Source organism: Chrysemys picta, chromosome 6 (genome assembly GCF_011386835.1).
Source record: "Chrysemys picta bellii isolate R12L10 chromosome 6, ASM1138683v2, whole genome shotgun sequence".
In the NCBI taxonomy this organism is placed as follows: domain Eukaryota; kingdom Metazoa; phylum Chordata; order Testudines; family Emydidae; genus Chrysemys; species Chrysemys picta.
Window position 1 is genome coordinate 60,802,067 of NC_088796.1, and position 15,922 is coordinate 60,817,988.

The following is a 15,922-nucleotide window of genomic DNA, read 5'->3' on the forward strand; positions in this document are numbered from 1 at the left end:
GCAGGATTGTGCTCTAAAGTTTATAGAGAGAAAGAATTCAGCATTTCTCTCCATTTCTCTTAGTGAATATGGAATTTCCATCTGTAGTTTCTCATTTGTTCTATAAATTCTTAATTAAATCATCTTATAACAGTCAAAATAACTAAAGTACTTTGTTTATTTAATCTCGTTGTCTATGTGTAAGTTACAGCTTGGAGAGAAAAAGTGCTGATACTTAGGGAAAAAAATGAGTGGTGACATTTTAGTTCCAAATGCTCTAAAATCTATCACTTTCTCACACCAGAGTGTTATAGTTGGTCTGCATTTAGTTGTCATAATACAGTTATATGCTTGGCCAAATTATTCTAAATGGTTATAATTTATGATCTGTCTACTGTGAAAGAAACTAAAATAATTAGCTAATAAAATAGTAACCTTACATTGGACAGCTGTTTGAACAATTTACAAGATTATATAGTTAATGTCTTCCTGTCAAGGGGTGGTCCCCTTGTGAGTCCTTTCAGGCCTTCACCACACCACAGCAGGCCACCACCTATAGTGCTATTTACATATATTTACACTCTCCCAGCCAGCTCCCCAACTTGCTCCTGGGGAAGGGAACAGAGCTAGCAGCAGCTCCTGACTCACCCTGTTACGCTTCCCCACAGCATCTTAATGAAGGACATTTCCTATTGGCTGTCTGTAAAAATCACCATAAAATATTTTAAACGTTTGGGGCCAGAAGGGAATATATTTGGGTAAAGCGAAGGCAAAATAGGAAGCTTGAAGATCAAATTTCAGCTTGAATTCTTTAACGTCCTGTTACATTGTTAGATTTCTTTTACGTTAAAGAACAAAATCTCTCTGTCACGCTCTCTGAAGTAGCTCACAGCTATGAGTGTGAGGTTCAGGTCAGACTGTCAGAAAACAGGGCAGACACCCCAAACTGGCAGCATAGTCTGTAATTAGATTTCATCAAGCCAGTAACAAATGTGCACTCCTGGATTATTGTATTAAACTCACCATGGAGTCCCAAACAGCCCCTTTAGGTTCTCCAGTGCATCTTGCCACCCAGACAAACTAGACTTTGTGATGAAAGGTTATTAAAACCAAAAATCACCTCACATTAAGTTACTCCCAATCCCAAAGGATCAGTCAATGGATACTCTCGATTTTATACCAAAAACAACACTGGCAGCTAATTTCTCTAGTAAACTAACTAAAGATTTATTAGCTAAGAAAAAGAAATTAGAATTATTGAGAGGTTAAAGTAGGTAAAATACATTAACAGGTGAGTCAAAATTTGTAAATCCAAAATGATAACAGAGTTGTAGTAATCTGCTAGGTTTCCAAAAGTTCCTCAGGGTTACCCAGAGTAATTCTGAAGATCTCTGCCCACTTGTTCAGTATTCCACCCTGTTAGAATCCAAAACAGTTCAGAGATACAGAATCGATCCCTGGATCCATTCTTATAGTGTCTTTCCATGGAAGGCAGTCTGGCAGGTGTATTCATTCACTGCATGGGCTCTTCCTTTGTTGATTAAATGCAAACAGAGTCTGTGAATTTCCACTGTCTAACACAACGACTCATGCTTTGAAGTTACCAATCTTTTACATTTACAAGGCTCCAATTGTGTGTGATGGGTAGACATAATGTAAATACAATGTGAATTTTAAGTATAATTTTGAATTGGCAAGTGTATTTATTTTTATCTCTGTTTAGATTGTTGCTCAGCCTTTCATCAGGTTTGTCTTTCTCCTTTTTTTTCTCACTCTAGTTAAACCCCTTTTGACTAATCACCAAAAGCATTTTGTTTCAGGCAGGATGCATAATTTCATCTGAGGTTACAACTCGTGCCGCTTTATTGGCCAGGGAGACTAAGTCCAGTCAGATATTACTTCGGGAGTCACATTCTGTGCTGATTTACACTCAATCCAATCCCAGTGAAGTCCATGGAGTTGAATGTGGCATAAATCAGCACTAAATTTAACCCTGAGGGGAAATTATTTTCTGCAGGGAGCTATATGGGAGCTGAGGAAGGACAAAATCCACCTTTCAAGCCCATGCGTGAGGCAAAGGCAGATCTGTAGCTACTTACTTTAGCATCTGGGTTAGAATAATGGTCATAGTCATAGTCCCTTATGCACCTGCTGCATGTGGGTTTGTGGTCACTAGTTCCACCTAAATACAGATCCACTGATCAAGTTTGCACCTCTTTCCTCACCTGCCTCAAAACCTCCCCTAAACACTGGGTTCGGAGGATCTAGTGCCAAGTCCATTTCTTCCATACACAGGTGATGCAGCATCCCCCTTGCATACCTTCTCTTTAGCTGTCCTTCCACCCATCAGAACCATAGTGCTTCTGTGGTGTTTGGGGCTTTCTACAACTCCTATTCTCATTGCACCCTCTGTGCTTTAGTTACAGTCGGCAGCCATCATCTTGAAATAACTTGTGGCCTTTCATCTTGGTGACTTTTCACCTTTTATGTTCTCAAAATTCTCCATGTGTTAACAATTTTGCATTGTTGTATAACATAGTTATAGCTATTTCAAGGCAGCTGGAATTTATATGCTGATTCAACTGTGTCAAATCATCTGCAGGGGGCTTGCATTCTGCACATGCTGCGGAACTTTCTGACTGAAGAGGTGTTCCAGAATGGAATAATTCATTACTTAAAGAAACACAGTTATAGTAATGCAAAGAATAATGATCTCTGGACCAGCTTGGCTAATGTAAGTTCCCTTCTTTTATTTTAGATAACATAAAGCACACTCCTATACATATGCATCTGGGGTGAAACTTACCCCCATGCAGACAGCTAGCACAAGGTCTATGTGCAGTTTAAATCCCATTTAAGCCTTGTTTTGAGGACACAAATAGTGTGTAGCTCTTGTGCTGTCTTTGTGCATCGGAGTGAATTTCACACCCTAGTGACTTTCTTGCACTCAGTCTCAATGTGAAGCTGTTCAGAAAGTCAGTCATTATAAATGGGCTTTTTAAATCTTAAGAGACTTAGAGAAAATGTTTACAAAATACAAATAGATTTAAAATTTGAGAGGCATGTTGGCAGAAACTCAGAGAGAAGAGAGCTGCAGAATGGAAGGGCATATTGATTGCGACTAATTCCTGTCAAAGTCAGCGCCTTGAGGGATTAGGTTGTAAGTGTGGAGTTGGGAGAACAAATAGACACATTTCACTGTATATGTAACCATGTGAACTGTAATATTAGGAGCAAAAAATTTCATTAAATAGATTCAGCTGAGTTGAGGTGATGCCCTAAAGACTAGTAGAGCAATAATAAACTCCATACATCATTTGATACAATAGGAACTACTATTGTGCAAGGAATGATTTCAAATGTGGAGGAATTAGCAATGGGTACAAACGATTACTGCAGGGCAGTTCATCAGCTGAGTTTATGATGTGACTTTGTTGGAATGATCATAAGACTTTAGGTCTCAAAGGTAATAGCAACCTTAGCATAATAATCCATTTGATAGAATAAAGGTCATATCTTGTACACTTTTTCCGATGACAAAAAGATAATGGGCATGTTCTTCAACTGCATAAATGAGCATAACTTCATCAAAGCCAGTGGGGCTATGCCCATATTGACTAGATAAGGATCTAGTCCAGTGGCCAGATCAATCCCTGGTATAATTCCATTGACTTTAATGAAGTTTTTTTATTCCTAATGCTTCTGTTTGCATGGTTACATGTACAATGTCATGGATCTATTTGTTCTCTCAACTTCACAATGAAAGCCCAGCTTTTTCACAGTCTAATCATTAATGGGAAGTGCATCAAACAAAGTATTTGGCTGGGGTCAAACCCATAGACAAGGTTACCCAACAATGAAGTATCATCTATTGGATATACCAAGTTCAAGGAGAAAAAATTACCCAATATTCCATTCTGCAACCTAACTAACAACATTCATACAAACCAGGAAAAGTCAGCATCTCAGATGGGGGGGAGGGATAGCTCAGTGGTTTGAGCATTGGCCTGCTAAATCCAGGGTTGTGAGTTCAATCCTTGAGGGGGCCATTTAGGGAACTGGGGTAAAAATCTGTCTGGGGATTGGTCCTGCTTCGAGCAGAGGGTTGGACTAGATGACCTCCTGAGGTCCCTTTCAACCCTGATATTCTATGATTCTATATAATAGAGTTGAGTATTATTAGCCAAGTAGTGAGTCACTTAATGGAAAGTAGAAAACAAGTGAGGACATGTGCAGTACAAACAGAAGAACACTGGGTCCAAGGAGAACTCTGAGCCTGAGGGGCTGTACAACACATCCAGGTCATATTTAAAAAAAGAAAAAAGAGGAAGCAAACTGGTTATGGTCTACTATAAAATATGTGAAGTCTGTAAAGATTACATCCAAAAACCAAGTCAGTAACTTCTAAACATTTTTTAAAAGATATGATTATGAGCAATGTCAAGTTTATTCACATCAAGAAGCTTTAGTCATAAAAATTTATTGGAATCAGCCTGCTACTTAACATCAGGACTAGGCAGCTGGAAATGGGCAGTCTGAACACTGAGTTATAGTGTCTACAGTTCTAGGCAAGAGATCAAAGAAATCAAAATTGCACAGGTGGGACTGTTGCTAGTGGTTGGGTGAATACTTGAGTGGGACCAAGTTTAAAGGGTGATTTACTGATCTAAATAGCAGTTGTACAAAGGGCAAATTCTGGATGTGACAGATTGTACCAGAAAATGACTTGAGAGGCATATTTCATGTTTTTCAGGGGCAATTTCACCAGAAGGTTTTGATAATTTGACTCAAAGTATTACTAAAGGTTTTAGAATGTTTCTTCAGGGATAACTGACTTTTAAGCGTTGGTAACTGGCTGAGATTTTTCTCTTGCTGGATAACAATTGCTAACATTGAAATAAGAAATCAGGACTATAGTAAATGGTATTTTCAGTATGACTTGCTAATCCTGTTTTAAAAATGTGTATTTTTACAGACATGTTCAGAAGAGGACTTTACTTCTGGTAAATTTTGTTACAGCAAAAGTCAGGTGGCTAAGAATGCAGTGAGTACATATTGCTATCTGCTTTCTCTTTATTAGACTAGTACAGAAAGAACTAATCAGTTGCATCCTTGTAATTTAATCATTAATGTAGATCTCTCTTGAGCAGATACTTCAGCGTCCGCTTCACTGACATTGTAGTTGTACTGAAGTAGGATGGAGTAAGATTGTATATCTGCTTTTCACTTGGGTCCCTTATAAAAATAGGATGTGTGTTTCATGAGGCAATCTCTGTGAGAAAAAAAATTGACTAAATAAACAACTGCAGATACTTAAATTTGTCAGGAAAAAAACGGAAAACAGCAGTGGCAAAGAAATAAAGACAAGGATGAGACTGCAGAAGGGCAACAAGGCTTTCTAATCAATTTAAAAGGACCCACTAAGCTCCACTGTCAAATATCATCACATCAAATGACTTTAGCCAGAGCTTTGGAATGTGAGTGTAATAGAATATCATTATACAGCCTGACGTGGCTGTGATCACTTGTGAAAGCAGGCTAGAAAATATCAACAACTTAAAAAGAAACTATCAGATCAGAGTGCGTGTGCGTGCGCACACATGAAAAAAGTGCCCTTACTTGTGTTACTGATAGCATTTCAGATGATTACAAATGCAAAAAAAAATTCTAATATACTTTTCACCATTTTTATTTAGAGGTTTTTTTTGTTTTTTTGTTTTAAAGTATCTTGACCGAGTCAATTACCTTTGGGTATAAGTACAGGGGATTTGCTATTTGTACCTTTCACTCCAGTTTTTCTTGTGAGTGGGTGAAGCACATCTTTGCTCAAATCAAGAGTAGACTTTGCATTCTCGGTGTGTCCCCAACATCATCCCCGATGGAGTAAATCTGCTTTTGAGCAGGGGATGTCGTTGGGCAGCCACATAAGTGCAGTGTACCTGCTCTAGAAGTCGGGGTGTCCTTCTTCAAGATTCATGTGAAACTTAGTGGCACCTGCAGCGGGCCCTGGGCCACCAGCCCTGAAGGGCGGACAATGTGGTTCTCAGTTTTTAACATGTATTCGGTCAGATTCACTGATACACTGTGGCTACTCTGCTCCTTTGGCCAATTAATCCAGGTTTACAGCTGTTTTGCATCACCTTTGCGGTACAATGCAACTGAAGTGTACTGATGAACCTGGTCCAACAGCTGTTCCACTGTTAGGCATAAAGCTTGGGTATAATTAGAAGAACAGAGTGTTCAACCTGACCTAGCACTGTTCTGTTATGCCTACAGAACCAGTTGTCATCTTGGCAGCATTGGAGACCCAGTTTATCCCAGGTTGATCTCTAGTACAATTGCTTCTTGGGTAGAGACATTTGTTCTGCCTTTTCAATGGGCCATCAAAGAGCCTCGTGATAAGGATGCAATGAATGAACCCCTTGCTTACACTGGTTTTAGATTGAAAGCGTCACTCCTGATGTACACCTGTGTAACAGAGAGGAGAATCAGTCTCACTATATTTATCTTGAAATTAAATACATATTTTTCTGAAGATTGCTAAAATATTTGTCTTTTTTTCCTTAAGGTATTTTGTGGATGTGCCTGTAATTTTAAAACAAATGACTAAGATCTTTTTGGACTTCAGAGTAGTATTTGATAATATCTGAAAAGTGACAGGTCATGTTGGGGTAAATAACTTTCTGTTTTGCACTTTTTTCAGCATATCTATTATGTTGATGAACGTTTTGATATCGCAGAGATAATGAACACGTGGACACTCCAGAAAGGAATTCCATTGATTATTGTCGAACAAAATCAGAAGAGAATTAAAATAAGACAGGAACGCTTCTTGAAAGGCATTTTCCCACATGATCCTCAATGGACCTCAATGCAGATTGGGTAAGTGGAGGCACATGCTGATGATGCTTGTAGAATTTGATTTACATATTTGAATCCCTATTGACATTTTGGTGTCATTTTACTGTTCTCTTCTCCTTTTTAGCTTCCTCTGGCATGTTCCCTTGACATACATCACAAGCCACTCCAAAACTATTGGAAGACATTTACTGAAGAATCACTCAGGTATAGATTGACTTGTCAATGTCCTGTTTTGTGTTGTAGACATACTTTCTTAATACTGCTCCTGCTTATACTGTAGTCCCTTAATTCTCATTTAAAAAAGAATTCCTGATCCCAGCATAGTTACAAATACAGGACCTTCCTGGAGAGTGGATCCCTGTTAATAGCAGTTGCTTGCATTTTCACATTGCTAGAAAACCTTTAATATGAAGATTAAAAAGGTGATTGTGTCTGCTTTTCTGTAAAGCCTCTTTTAGACATTTTAAAACTTATTTTTCCCTTCTGAAAAGGTCTTGTCATAATTATTTACTATGAAAGGGCCAAATTCTCCATTCTTTAATGAAGCAGAACTTCCATTGAAGGCAATGGGGCACAGAGCACAGAAAACCCACAGCATAAGAATTAATATAGGGAACTGGAGAGCACTGGGATGGTTGCCTACATTTTTGTTAATTGAAAATTGTGGTAGATAGGTGGGAAAACTGCAGGGTTCCTTCATAGCCACCATTTTAGAACAGGCATAATTTTAGAATTTTTTTTTAAAGCAACAATGAAGATCTTTAAAAAGCAACAGAGAGTCCTGTGGCATCTTTAAGACTAACAGATGTATTGGAGCATAAGCTTTCGTGGGTGAATACCCACTTTGTCAGACGCATGTAATGGAAATACCCACGAAAGCTTATGCTCCAATACATCTGTTAGTCTTAAAGGTGCCACAGGACTCTCTGTTGCATTTTACAGATCCAGACTAGCACGGCTATCCCTCTGAATGAAGATCTTAAAATTTCAAACCTTCTAGTCTACTAAACAGAATTCAAAACAGATGTGCTTACAGTTATTTTAAAACATCAAAAGTGCCCAAGGATACAAAATTACCACCACAGTAGTGCAGTTTGTGAGGATTTCTAGGTCCCGTTATGCAAGATCTTGATGATCTGGTAAATCTTCTCTGTGGTGCCATCTCCCCAATGGAAATTCCCCTTTAAGGACAGCACCTGACTGAAAGTTGAAGTCCTTGATATTGTGGCTCCAAAAAAGTGATCAGGATTGGGTAGGGTTACCATACGTCCGGATTTTCCCAGACATGTCCGGCTTTTTGGGCTCCAAATCCCCGTCCGGGGGGAAATCCCAAAAAGCCAGACATGTCCGGGAAAATCGGGCCGGGCCGGCGGTGCGGTGCCGGGCCGGGCCGGAGGCTCGGGGGACGGGCCGGCGGAGCGGTGCCGGGCCGGGCCGGGGGCTCGGGGGACGGGCCGGCGGAGCGGTGCCGGGCCGGGCCGGCGGAGCGGGGCCGGGGGCTCGGGGGCCGGGCCGGCAGAGCGGTGCCGGGCCGGGCCGGGGGATCGGGGGCCGGGCCGGCGGTGCGGGGGCCGGGCCGGGGGCTCGGGGGTGCGGGGCCGGGCCGGGGGCTTGGGGGCCGGGCCGAGGGCTCGGGGGATGGGACGGCGGTGTGGGGGCCAGGCCGGGGGCTCGAGGGCCGGGCCGGCGGTGCGGGGCCGGGCCGGGGACTCGGGGGCCGGGCCGGCGGTGCGGTGCCGGGCCGGGCCAGCGGAGCGGGGCCGGGGGCTCGGGGGCCGGGCCGGCGGAGCGGGGCCGGGCCGGGGGCTTGGGGGCCGGGCCGGCGGTGCGGGGCCGGGCCGGGGGCTTGGGGGCCGGGCCGGGGGCTCGGGGGACGGGACGGCGGTGTGGGGGCCGGGCCGAGGGCTCGAGGGCCGGGCCAGCGGTGCGGGGCCGTGCCGGGGACTCAGGGGCCGTGCCGGCGGTGCGGGGCCGGGCCGGGGACCGGCAGTGCTGGGCGGGCCGGGGATGCTCGGCCGGGGGCCGGCACCCCAGGGCCCGAGCCGACCCAGGCTGGAGACGCCGGGGGGGCCAGACTGGGCCGCGCCTCCTCCCCCCACACCCCCCTTACCTGCTTCAGGCTTCCCGTGAATCAAATGTTCGCGGGAAGCAGGGGAGGGGGCAGAGACATTGGGGAAGGGGCGGAGTTGGGGTGGGGCTGGGGGCGGGGCCAGGGCCCCGTGGAGTGTCCTCCTTTTGGAGGCACAAAATATGGTAACCCTAGGATTGGGGGCCAGAGCTGCTGCAGAGCGTAAGGGTTTCCATGAGTGTGAACTTGGCTTCCAGCCAATCCACCTTAGGGGCAGATTTCCACAAATCTCACCTCCTCATGTAAGGATATGGGGAAATATGCATGAGGGAATTTCTTAGAGACTTACTTCCCATGAGCCACATCCCACAGGCTTTTGCGCAAGAGCTGGAGATCTGGACAGGCCACTTTGTATGATGGTTTGATTGCACCTTTACCAAAGGCACATCAATTAGTACATTTTAAATAGATGAGGGCTAGGAACTACGGATATATGTTCAGTTTAAATGTTGTAAGTACTTCACTTTGGAGAAGTGCTGCAAGTTGGCATTGTCCTCAGGTGTGGCTCCTCTACTGCCTTCTCCCTGCAGAAACTGCCTTCACCCTGTCCTTTTATTTTAAGTTCCCTCCACCCTTTTCACAAGAATCCCTATACAACATTCTATTTAAAATGTTGACCTAGCTTTTGGCCCTCCCACCAGCGTCTGATGGGAATAGAGGTCTTCTGACTCCGAACCTCTGTGTAGCTAAGCTCGGCTAACCCCGTTTCTCCCTCTCACCCTTGCAATTCCTTCCTGTGCCTCTTCTTATCAACCCTGGGCTCCTGGGGTAATTGGCTCCACCAGCCAGCCTGATTGACTGATTACCCCATCAGCTTTCTCTAGGGGAACTAATTAATATCAGAGCGATCAGAGTGCAGGCTCACCTGCTTGCACCCTACACTCTGTCACAGGCACTTAGAATAATCAAAGGCATTGAAGAACCAGCCAAGTCCACCAATCCCACTTACTAATCAACATGGAGCTACATTTTTATTTTCTGCTTTATTTCTTCATATGAGTTACTATCAATGAAGCACTCAGGACCTGAAAACTTGTTAACTAGTACAACCTCTCTAGCAATACGGGAATCTGAATTCATGGTGAAATGCAAGGATCTACATCTGTCTCCAAGAATAGAGACTTATTTGGCTAAAATTTGCTATTAAAAATTATAGAAAACATTTATGAAACTAGAAACATAACCTATGACCGTACACTAAAAATGTCTGGCTTTAAGATTTAATTGGCTCAACTATGTTTATGATCTGGACAGTTACTTATTAATTAGGACTAATAAAAGGGCTTGAGGATTAATACCATGCAATCTTTCCATGTATTTCAGATCACCTTTCTGAAGTTTAGATATCCTGGAAGTATTTTTGGTCACATTAGAGAATGTCACTAAGAATGTTTAACTGTTTCAGTAACTTTTTCTGCTCTCAGATACCATAGAACTGGAAGAAGATGTCAATTGGGTAAAATTCAATGTGGACATGAATGGCTATTACATTGTGCACTACGAAGGGAATGGATGGGACACAATCATTAAACTGTTGAATCAGAACCACACGCTCTTCAGCTACAAGGACCGAGCCAACCTGATCCACAATGCATTTCAGCTAGTCAGGTAATAATTGTTCTTTAAAAAAAAAATTCTTATGGCACAATTTGCAGCTGTCAGGACTTTGACTATGACCTCAAGGGCCAGATATTTTAAGGATCTCCCTCCCTGCAAGTTGAATTCCTCTCAGATGGATTTGTCTTCTCTGAGTTAAATTCCTTCATCACCCACCCTCTGATTGTTATTAATATAGCTGAACCCTTGCCTTTGATTGCACAAAATAGTTAGATATTTAACAAGGCACACATCTACAGGTGGGGATGTCTCTACACAGAGCAGCACTGTTGTCTTCTTTTTCAAGTGAGATCTGTGCAAATTTCTTTCTCTGTCTCCCACTCTCCCTCCCACCTCCTTCTAAAAGACTTTCCCTTTGGCTGTCATGCATGGTGACATTAATTTAGCTGATATAAAATGGGGAAAGGAGGCCTGAAAGGAACATTGGGAATGGGGATACTGTTAACAGATGTACAAGGAGGTTCTGTCTCCTCCCTGCTTGCACTGAAGTGATTTGCATCCCAGTAGGTGCCCTGAAGGAGTAGTCCCACGCTCCTTTGCCCACAGGGATTGCAGCAAAGAATGGCGGGATGTGCAAGGCAAGGGAGGCTTCTGGTATATTCATTCTTCATGCCCTTGCATAAGCATTAGTCATACCACGCTGGAAGAAGAGCAAGGGGCAATGGATGTGGTTCAATGAGGCCGCAACTTTATTCACTTAAAATGTCTGGGAGTACCTGGCAATACATTGTACAGTGCAGGTCATCATTCTCTCTTTAATCACTCCCACGTAATTTCCAACCTGGTCCCAGCTATCTTGCTGCTGGGACCCTGCCACGTTCCCCTCGTATGAGGATTAAGACTAGAAAAGGAGGGTGGTTGGCTCCTCACCATACCAGACATAGGAGCTGCAAATTTCCCTTCCTCGGCTTCCTTAAGGGATGCTTTCTTTTAAATCCTTTTCCAATCCACTTTATCCAATGACTGTATCCTTCCATAACGAGTACCTGCACTGGACGTCTGCCACAAGTTTTACGTACTATGTTCCTACATCATAACCTAACCTCCTGCCCCACCCCACCGGGTCCCAGACCCACTGCGGAAAAAGAAAACCCTGCCCACTCCCTTCCCACCCTAGCCATTCTGGCAATGAGAGAAAAATTCCTTCCCAGCCCCCAAGGAAATAGGGCGACTAGCATAATTCCCACAGCAGGTCATGAGGAAACTCTGTTCTTTTCAGATCACACGGGTGGGAGGGTGAGTGCTGCCAGCCCAACCCATGTGAAAGACGGCTTCCGCTGTTGCACGGGTGTAGATACTCCCCACTCTTCCAGTCAGCTGGAAGGGCGGTGCCCTCCTCTCCCGGGTCCAAACACTACTTGCTCTCTCTCCCCCCATGCCTGGCTCCATCCAGGTAAACAGCCCGGAGACAAGGATCCAGCACATACAGTTGCAATGAGCACAATGTAGCCCTTAGATCTTAAGGTTCTTGTGGCAGGAATACACCTGTGTGTGCTTTGTAAAGTACTCTATACATCTGTGTTGCTCTTTAGGCAACAAATACTACTACTAACATTGCCACTCCTTTCCTTCCCTTAATATATCATTAGAAAGACATTAACTTATTCCAAACAACCTCTTTCTCAGTGCAGGAAGGCTATCACTGGATAGAGCTCTTGATCTCACGCAATATCTCCAACATGAATCCAGTAACATAGTACTTCTGCAAGGCCTGGGTTACCTGGCAGGGATCTATCGCATGATGGAGAGAAGAAATATTTCCGATGTCACAGAAAGCCTCAAGGTTCACTGTTAAGAATCTAACCATATAGTTTTATGCATGTATTTGTTCATTAACTTTAATCTGTATTTGTTTTGATGATACTTCTTGGTGACACTGAAGAGTGGAAAGATGGATACCACCTTCTTTGTAACTAGAACAGCTGTTACCTGTTAATATAATTATGTATATTTTGATACACTTATGAAATATGGAAACACTGCTCTTAATGCAGAGTTTACTGCTTTTATTAGAACTTTGGAATATGCTCAGGATGGCAGATTTCATTGCTTGTAAATGAACTGTGCCATGTTCTCTCTGCAGCGGTACATCCTGCAGCATTTTAAGCTGGTGATTGACAGGCAGACCTGGAGTGATGAGGGCTCCATCTCTGATAGAATGCTACGTTCTGCTCTCCTCGAGCTTGCGTGTGATCTGCAATATCCTCCCTGTGTCCAGAAGGCAAATGAGCTTTTCAGCAAGTGGATGGAATCGGGTGGAAATTTAACGTAAATAATTTGTATTCTTCCTTATGTTCTTTTTTGCTTAGGTTTTTTTTTTTTACCGTACTTTTAGGTTGTTCTCCAACATAAGATTTGGAGAAAAAGCAATTTATTGTAAACTAAATAGGAAACTGTTGTTTCCTGAAATGAAACAGTAACAGAAAATCTTATGTTCTAGAGTAAAGGTGTTATATACATCATATTGTCATGTAACCCATGCTTACTCATTGTGCCTGTCTACGGGCTGGATCATACACAGGTCTAGGAGTCTGTACTGCCTTTGAGCTTACAGACCACAGTTTCTTAGCTCAGGCAGTAGCTCACAGTTTTAGATCCAGAGGGGTTCTGGGCTCAGTTCCCCATTGTTGACATCTCATCCAGGGCATTATATTACAGTAGCATAAAATCCTTTTCTGGCTAAGTACTCTTTAGCTGTTTGATATTTTCTTCCCACATTGTTATTATTATTATTATTATTATTATTATTTTATTATTAATAGTAGTATTTTATTTATTATCTGTTTCGAGTAGCACTCACAATGTGCAAATTGCTGTAAAAACATAAAGGAAAGTATAGTCCCTGTTTTGAAAAAATTGACCCACTCTGGCCCTGATCCTGCATTGGGATCTACAAGTGAAGACCCCTGCATCCATGCAAAATTCCATTGATTTCAAGTGGACTCCATAGAGGAGAAGGGTCTGTGTCAGTATAAAGCAACAGAGAGTTCTGTGGCACCTTTAAGACTAACAGATGCATTGGAGCATAAGCTTTCATGGGTGAATGCTCACTTCGTCGGATGCATGGGCATTCACCCACGAAAGCTTATGCTCCAATACATCTATTAGTCTTAAAGGTGCCACAGGACTCTCTGTTGCTTTTTACAGATCCAGACTAACACGGCTACCCCTCTGATACTGTGTCAGTATAGTCCATTGTAAGATCAGGGCTTGCTTTTTCAGCCATTTAATTGACTTTAATTCAGCTATTAAAAACCCTACATCACAAATCTGAATAAAACTCTATTTCTTATATTCTTGATTATTTAGTAACGTTCCTTCTGATGTCCTGGAGACTGTGTATTCTGTTGGATCTAAAACAGCTGATGGCTGGAATTTTCTTTTGGAGAGATATAAAGTGTCCATGTCTAGTGCTGAACAGGGAAAGATCTGTTCAGCTTTAGCAAGCTGCAAAGATGGTGCAAAACTAACAAGGTAGGAATTGTAACATGGGATGACTGTTTACTCACGTATTCTTCTTTCACTGTATAGTTAAATTGGTGCTCATGAATCTCAAAATGAGCTAGTCAAAGCCTACTCATCTGAAAGTTGTAGCTGCTTGACACACATTTTTACTTGTTTTTTATGTACATGTACACCTTGATTTCTGAGCATGACAGAGAGGAAAGGTGGGTAAGGTAATATTTTTTTATTGAATAAACTTCTGTAAGTGAAAGGGACAAGCTTTTATTTTTGTTTCCACCAACAGAAGCTGGTCCACTAAAAGCTATTACCTTGCCCACCTTATCTCTCTAATATCCTGGGACCAACATGGCTACAACACCACTGCAAACAACAATAAAGGACTCATGATATGCTAAATCTCTTAGGAAGATAATAGCAGCCATTTGTCCTTAAATGAATCCCTTATGAAAAGTCACAAACTGGATATATGTCTTTTTTTACCTCCCTATATACCTGTTTTCCATCATGATAATATGATAGTTAAGAGAATGAACAGGAAGAATCAATCTTCATCTGGCCTATTATTCCGAGCCACTGGTCCAAGGGAATAAGTGCTCAAAGCTGGTGTCAGGTTGTAGGGAGCCAGTAGCTATGAGACCTTGAAGCATTTCATAATGCTTGAGATAAAACTGACAATGAGAAGTTACACAAAACAATTTCCTGTAAGTGCAAGTAACCAAGAAATACTTCATTTTTTTTATCCTGGCTGAGATCACATTAGAGGCCTGATCTTTCAAAACTTGCTAGCATATATCCATATATAAATATATAACCTAGCCTTTTCTTGGTTTCCTGGGGATGTTTTTTGATGCTTTAGGTTGCTGGAGCTTGCAATGGAGGGACATATTATCAAGACTCAAGATCTGTCATCAGTTATCTATAGTGTCAGCACAAATCCAGATGGACAACATCTTGCATGGAAGTTTGTAAAGAAAAATTGGAGCAAACTGCTAGAAAAGTTAGTATTTGTAACTGACAAAAACTGATTTGTTTTTATTGGAAACAGCATGTTTAGGCCATAGGACTGAGAGTCAAGAGTGATAGTGTCTAGTCTCAGCTCTGCTGCTGACTCAGTGTGTCACATTGGGCAAGGAACTTCACTGCCCCATGACTCAGTTTCCCCTCTGAAAAAGGAGGATAATACTTAACCACCTTTGCACAGAGCTTTGAGATCTCTGAATGGAAAGTGCTATATAAATGCTGACTATCTCTGTTATATTGAGTTTTAACTTTTGAATTTTTTTCTTGATTTTGAAAAATTCTATTATAAAGATGAGCAAGCATCTGTAATTCCTCTTCTTAACTGAGTTTTCAATCTCAGAATCACTGATACTGGGTAGAGAAGAACTATAGTAAACTCAGGGAACCATGAGATGAAAAGTTGTGTTCTAATCCTGCATTATAAATAAATAAATAAATAAATAAATTTTGGAGAGACATTGTGGAGAGACTATTCCAGAAAGTATGAGGGAACAATAAAAAAAGCTATTGAAGCAGTGAGTGCACACTGCAGCCACAGAGCAGGCATTTAGGGCAGTCCTGCCTGCCTCTTCTCCCCACTGGCTGGAGAGCCCTGAATAAACAAGAACCTCTTCAGAAGTGGTGTAGTTAGAATATGCAAGTGAGTGCATTGGGTTCAACCTTGAGCTGGGAGAAATTTTTTGGACAAAACTTTTTTTGGGTGAAAAATTCAGATTTGGCAACACCAAAACTTCAAATTCTTATTGGTTTTGCAGAATTGTTTTGACGTGGAAAAATACCAACCAAACAAAACATTTTAGAAAAAAATGAAACTTTTTGTTTTGACATTTGTCAAACAAAATGGTTGGATAT

General features: G+C 42.2%; 1 protein-coding gene across 4 annotated transcripts in view; it reads left to right on the top strand.

The window, feature by feature from the left end:
• The window catches only part of LOC101947451 (endoplasmic reticulum aminopeptidase 2-like), a 38,313-nt gene that overhangs the window by 17,357 nt on the left and 5,034 nt on the right, over nucleotides 1-15,922 (top strand). For all 4 annotated transcript variants that reach the window (XM_005284041.4, XM_042840386.2, XM_005284042.5 and 1 more), the window contains exons 9-17: nucleotides 2,582-2,713; nucleotides 4,955-5,023; nucleotides 6,683-6,861; nucleotides 6,965-7,044; nucleotides 10,393-10,576; nucleotides 12,212-12,368; nucleotides 12,669-12,853; nucleotides 13,895-14,059; nucleotides 14,907-15,047. In XM_005284041.4, coding sequence (XP_005284098.2) covers nucleotides 2,582-2,713; nucleotides 4,955-5,023; nucleotides 6,683-6,861; nucleotides 6,965-7,044; nucleotides 10,393-10,576; nucleotides 12,212-12,368; nucleotides 12,669-12,853; nucleotides 13,895-14,059; nucleotides 14,907-15,047 — 1,292 coding nt within the window. The remainder of the gene's footprint in view (nucleotides 1-2,581; nucleotides 2,714-4,954; nucleotides 5,024-6,682; nucleotides 6,862-6,964; nucleotides 7,045-10,392; nucleotides 10,577-12,211; nucleotides 12,369-12,668; nucleotides 12,854-13,894; nucleotides 14,060-14,906; nucleotides 15,048-15,922) is intronic.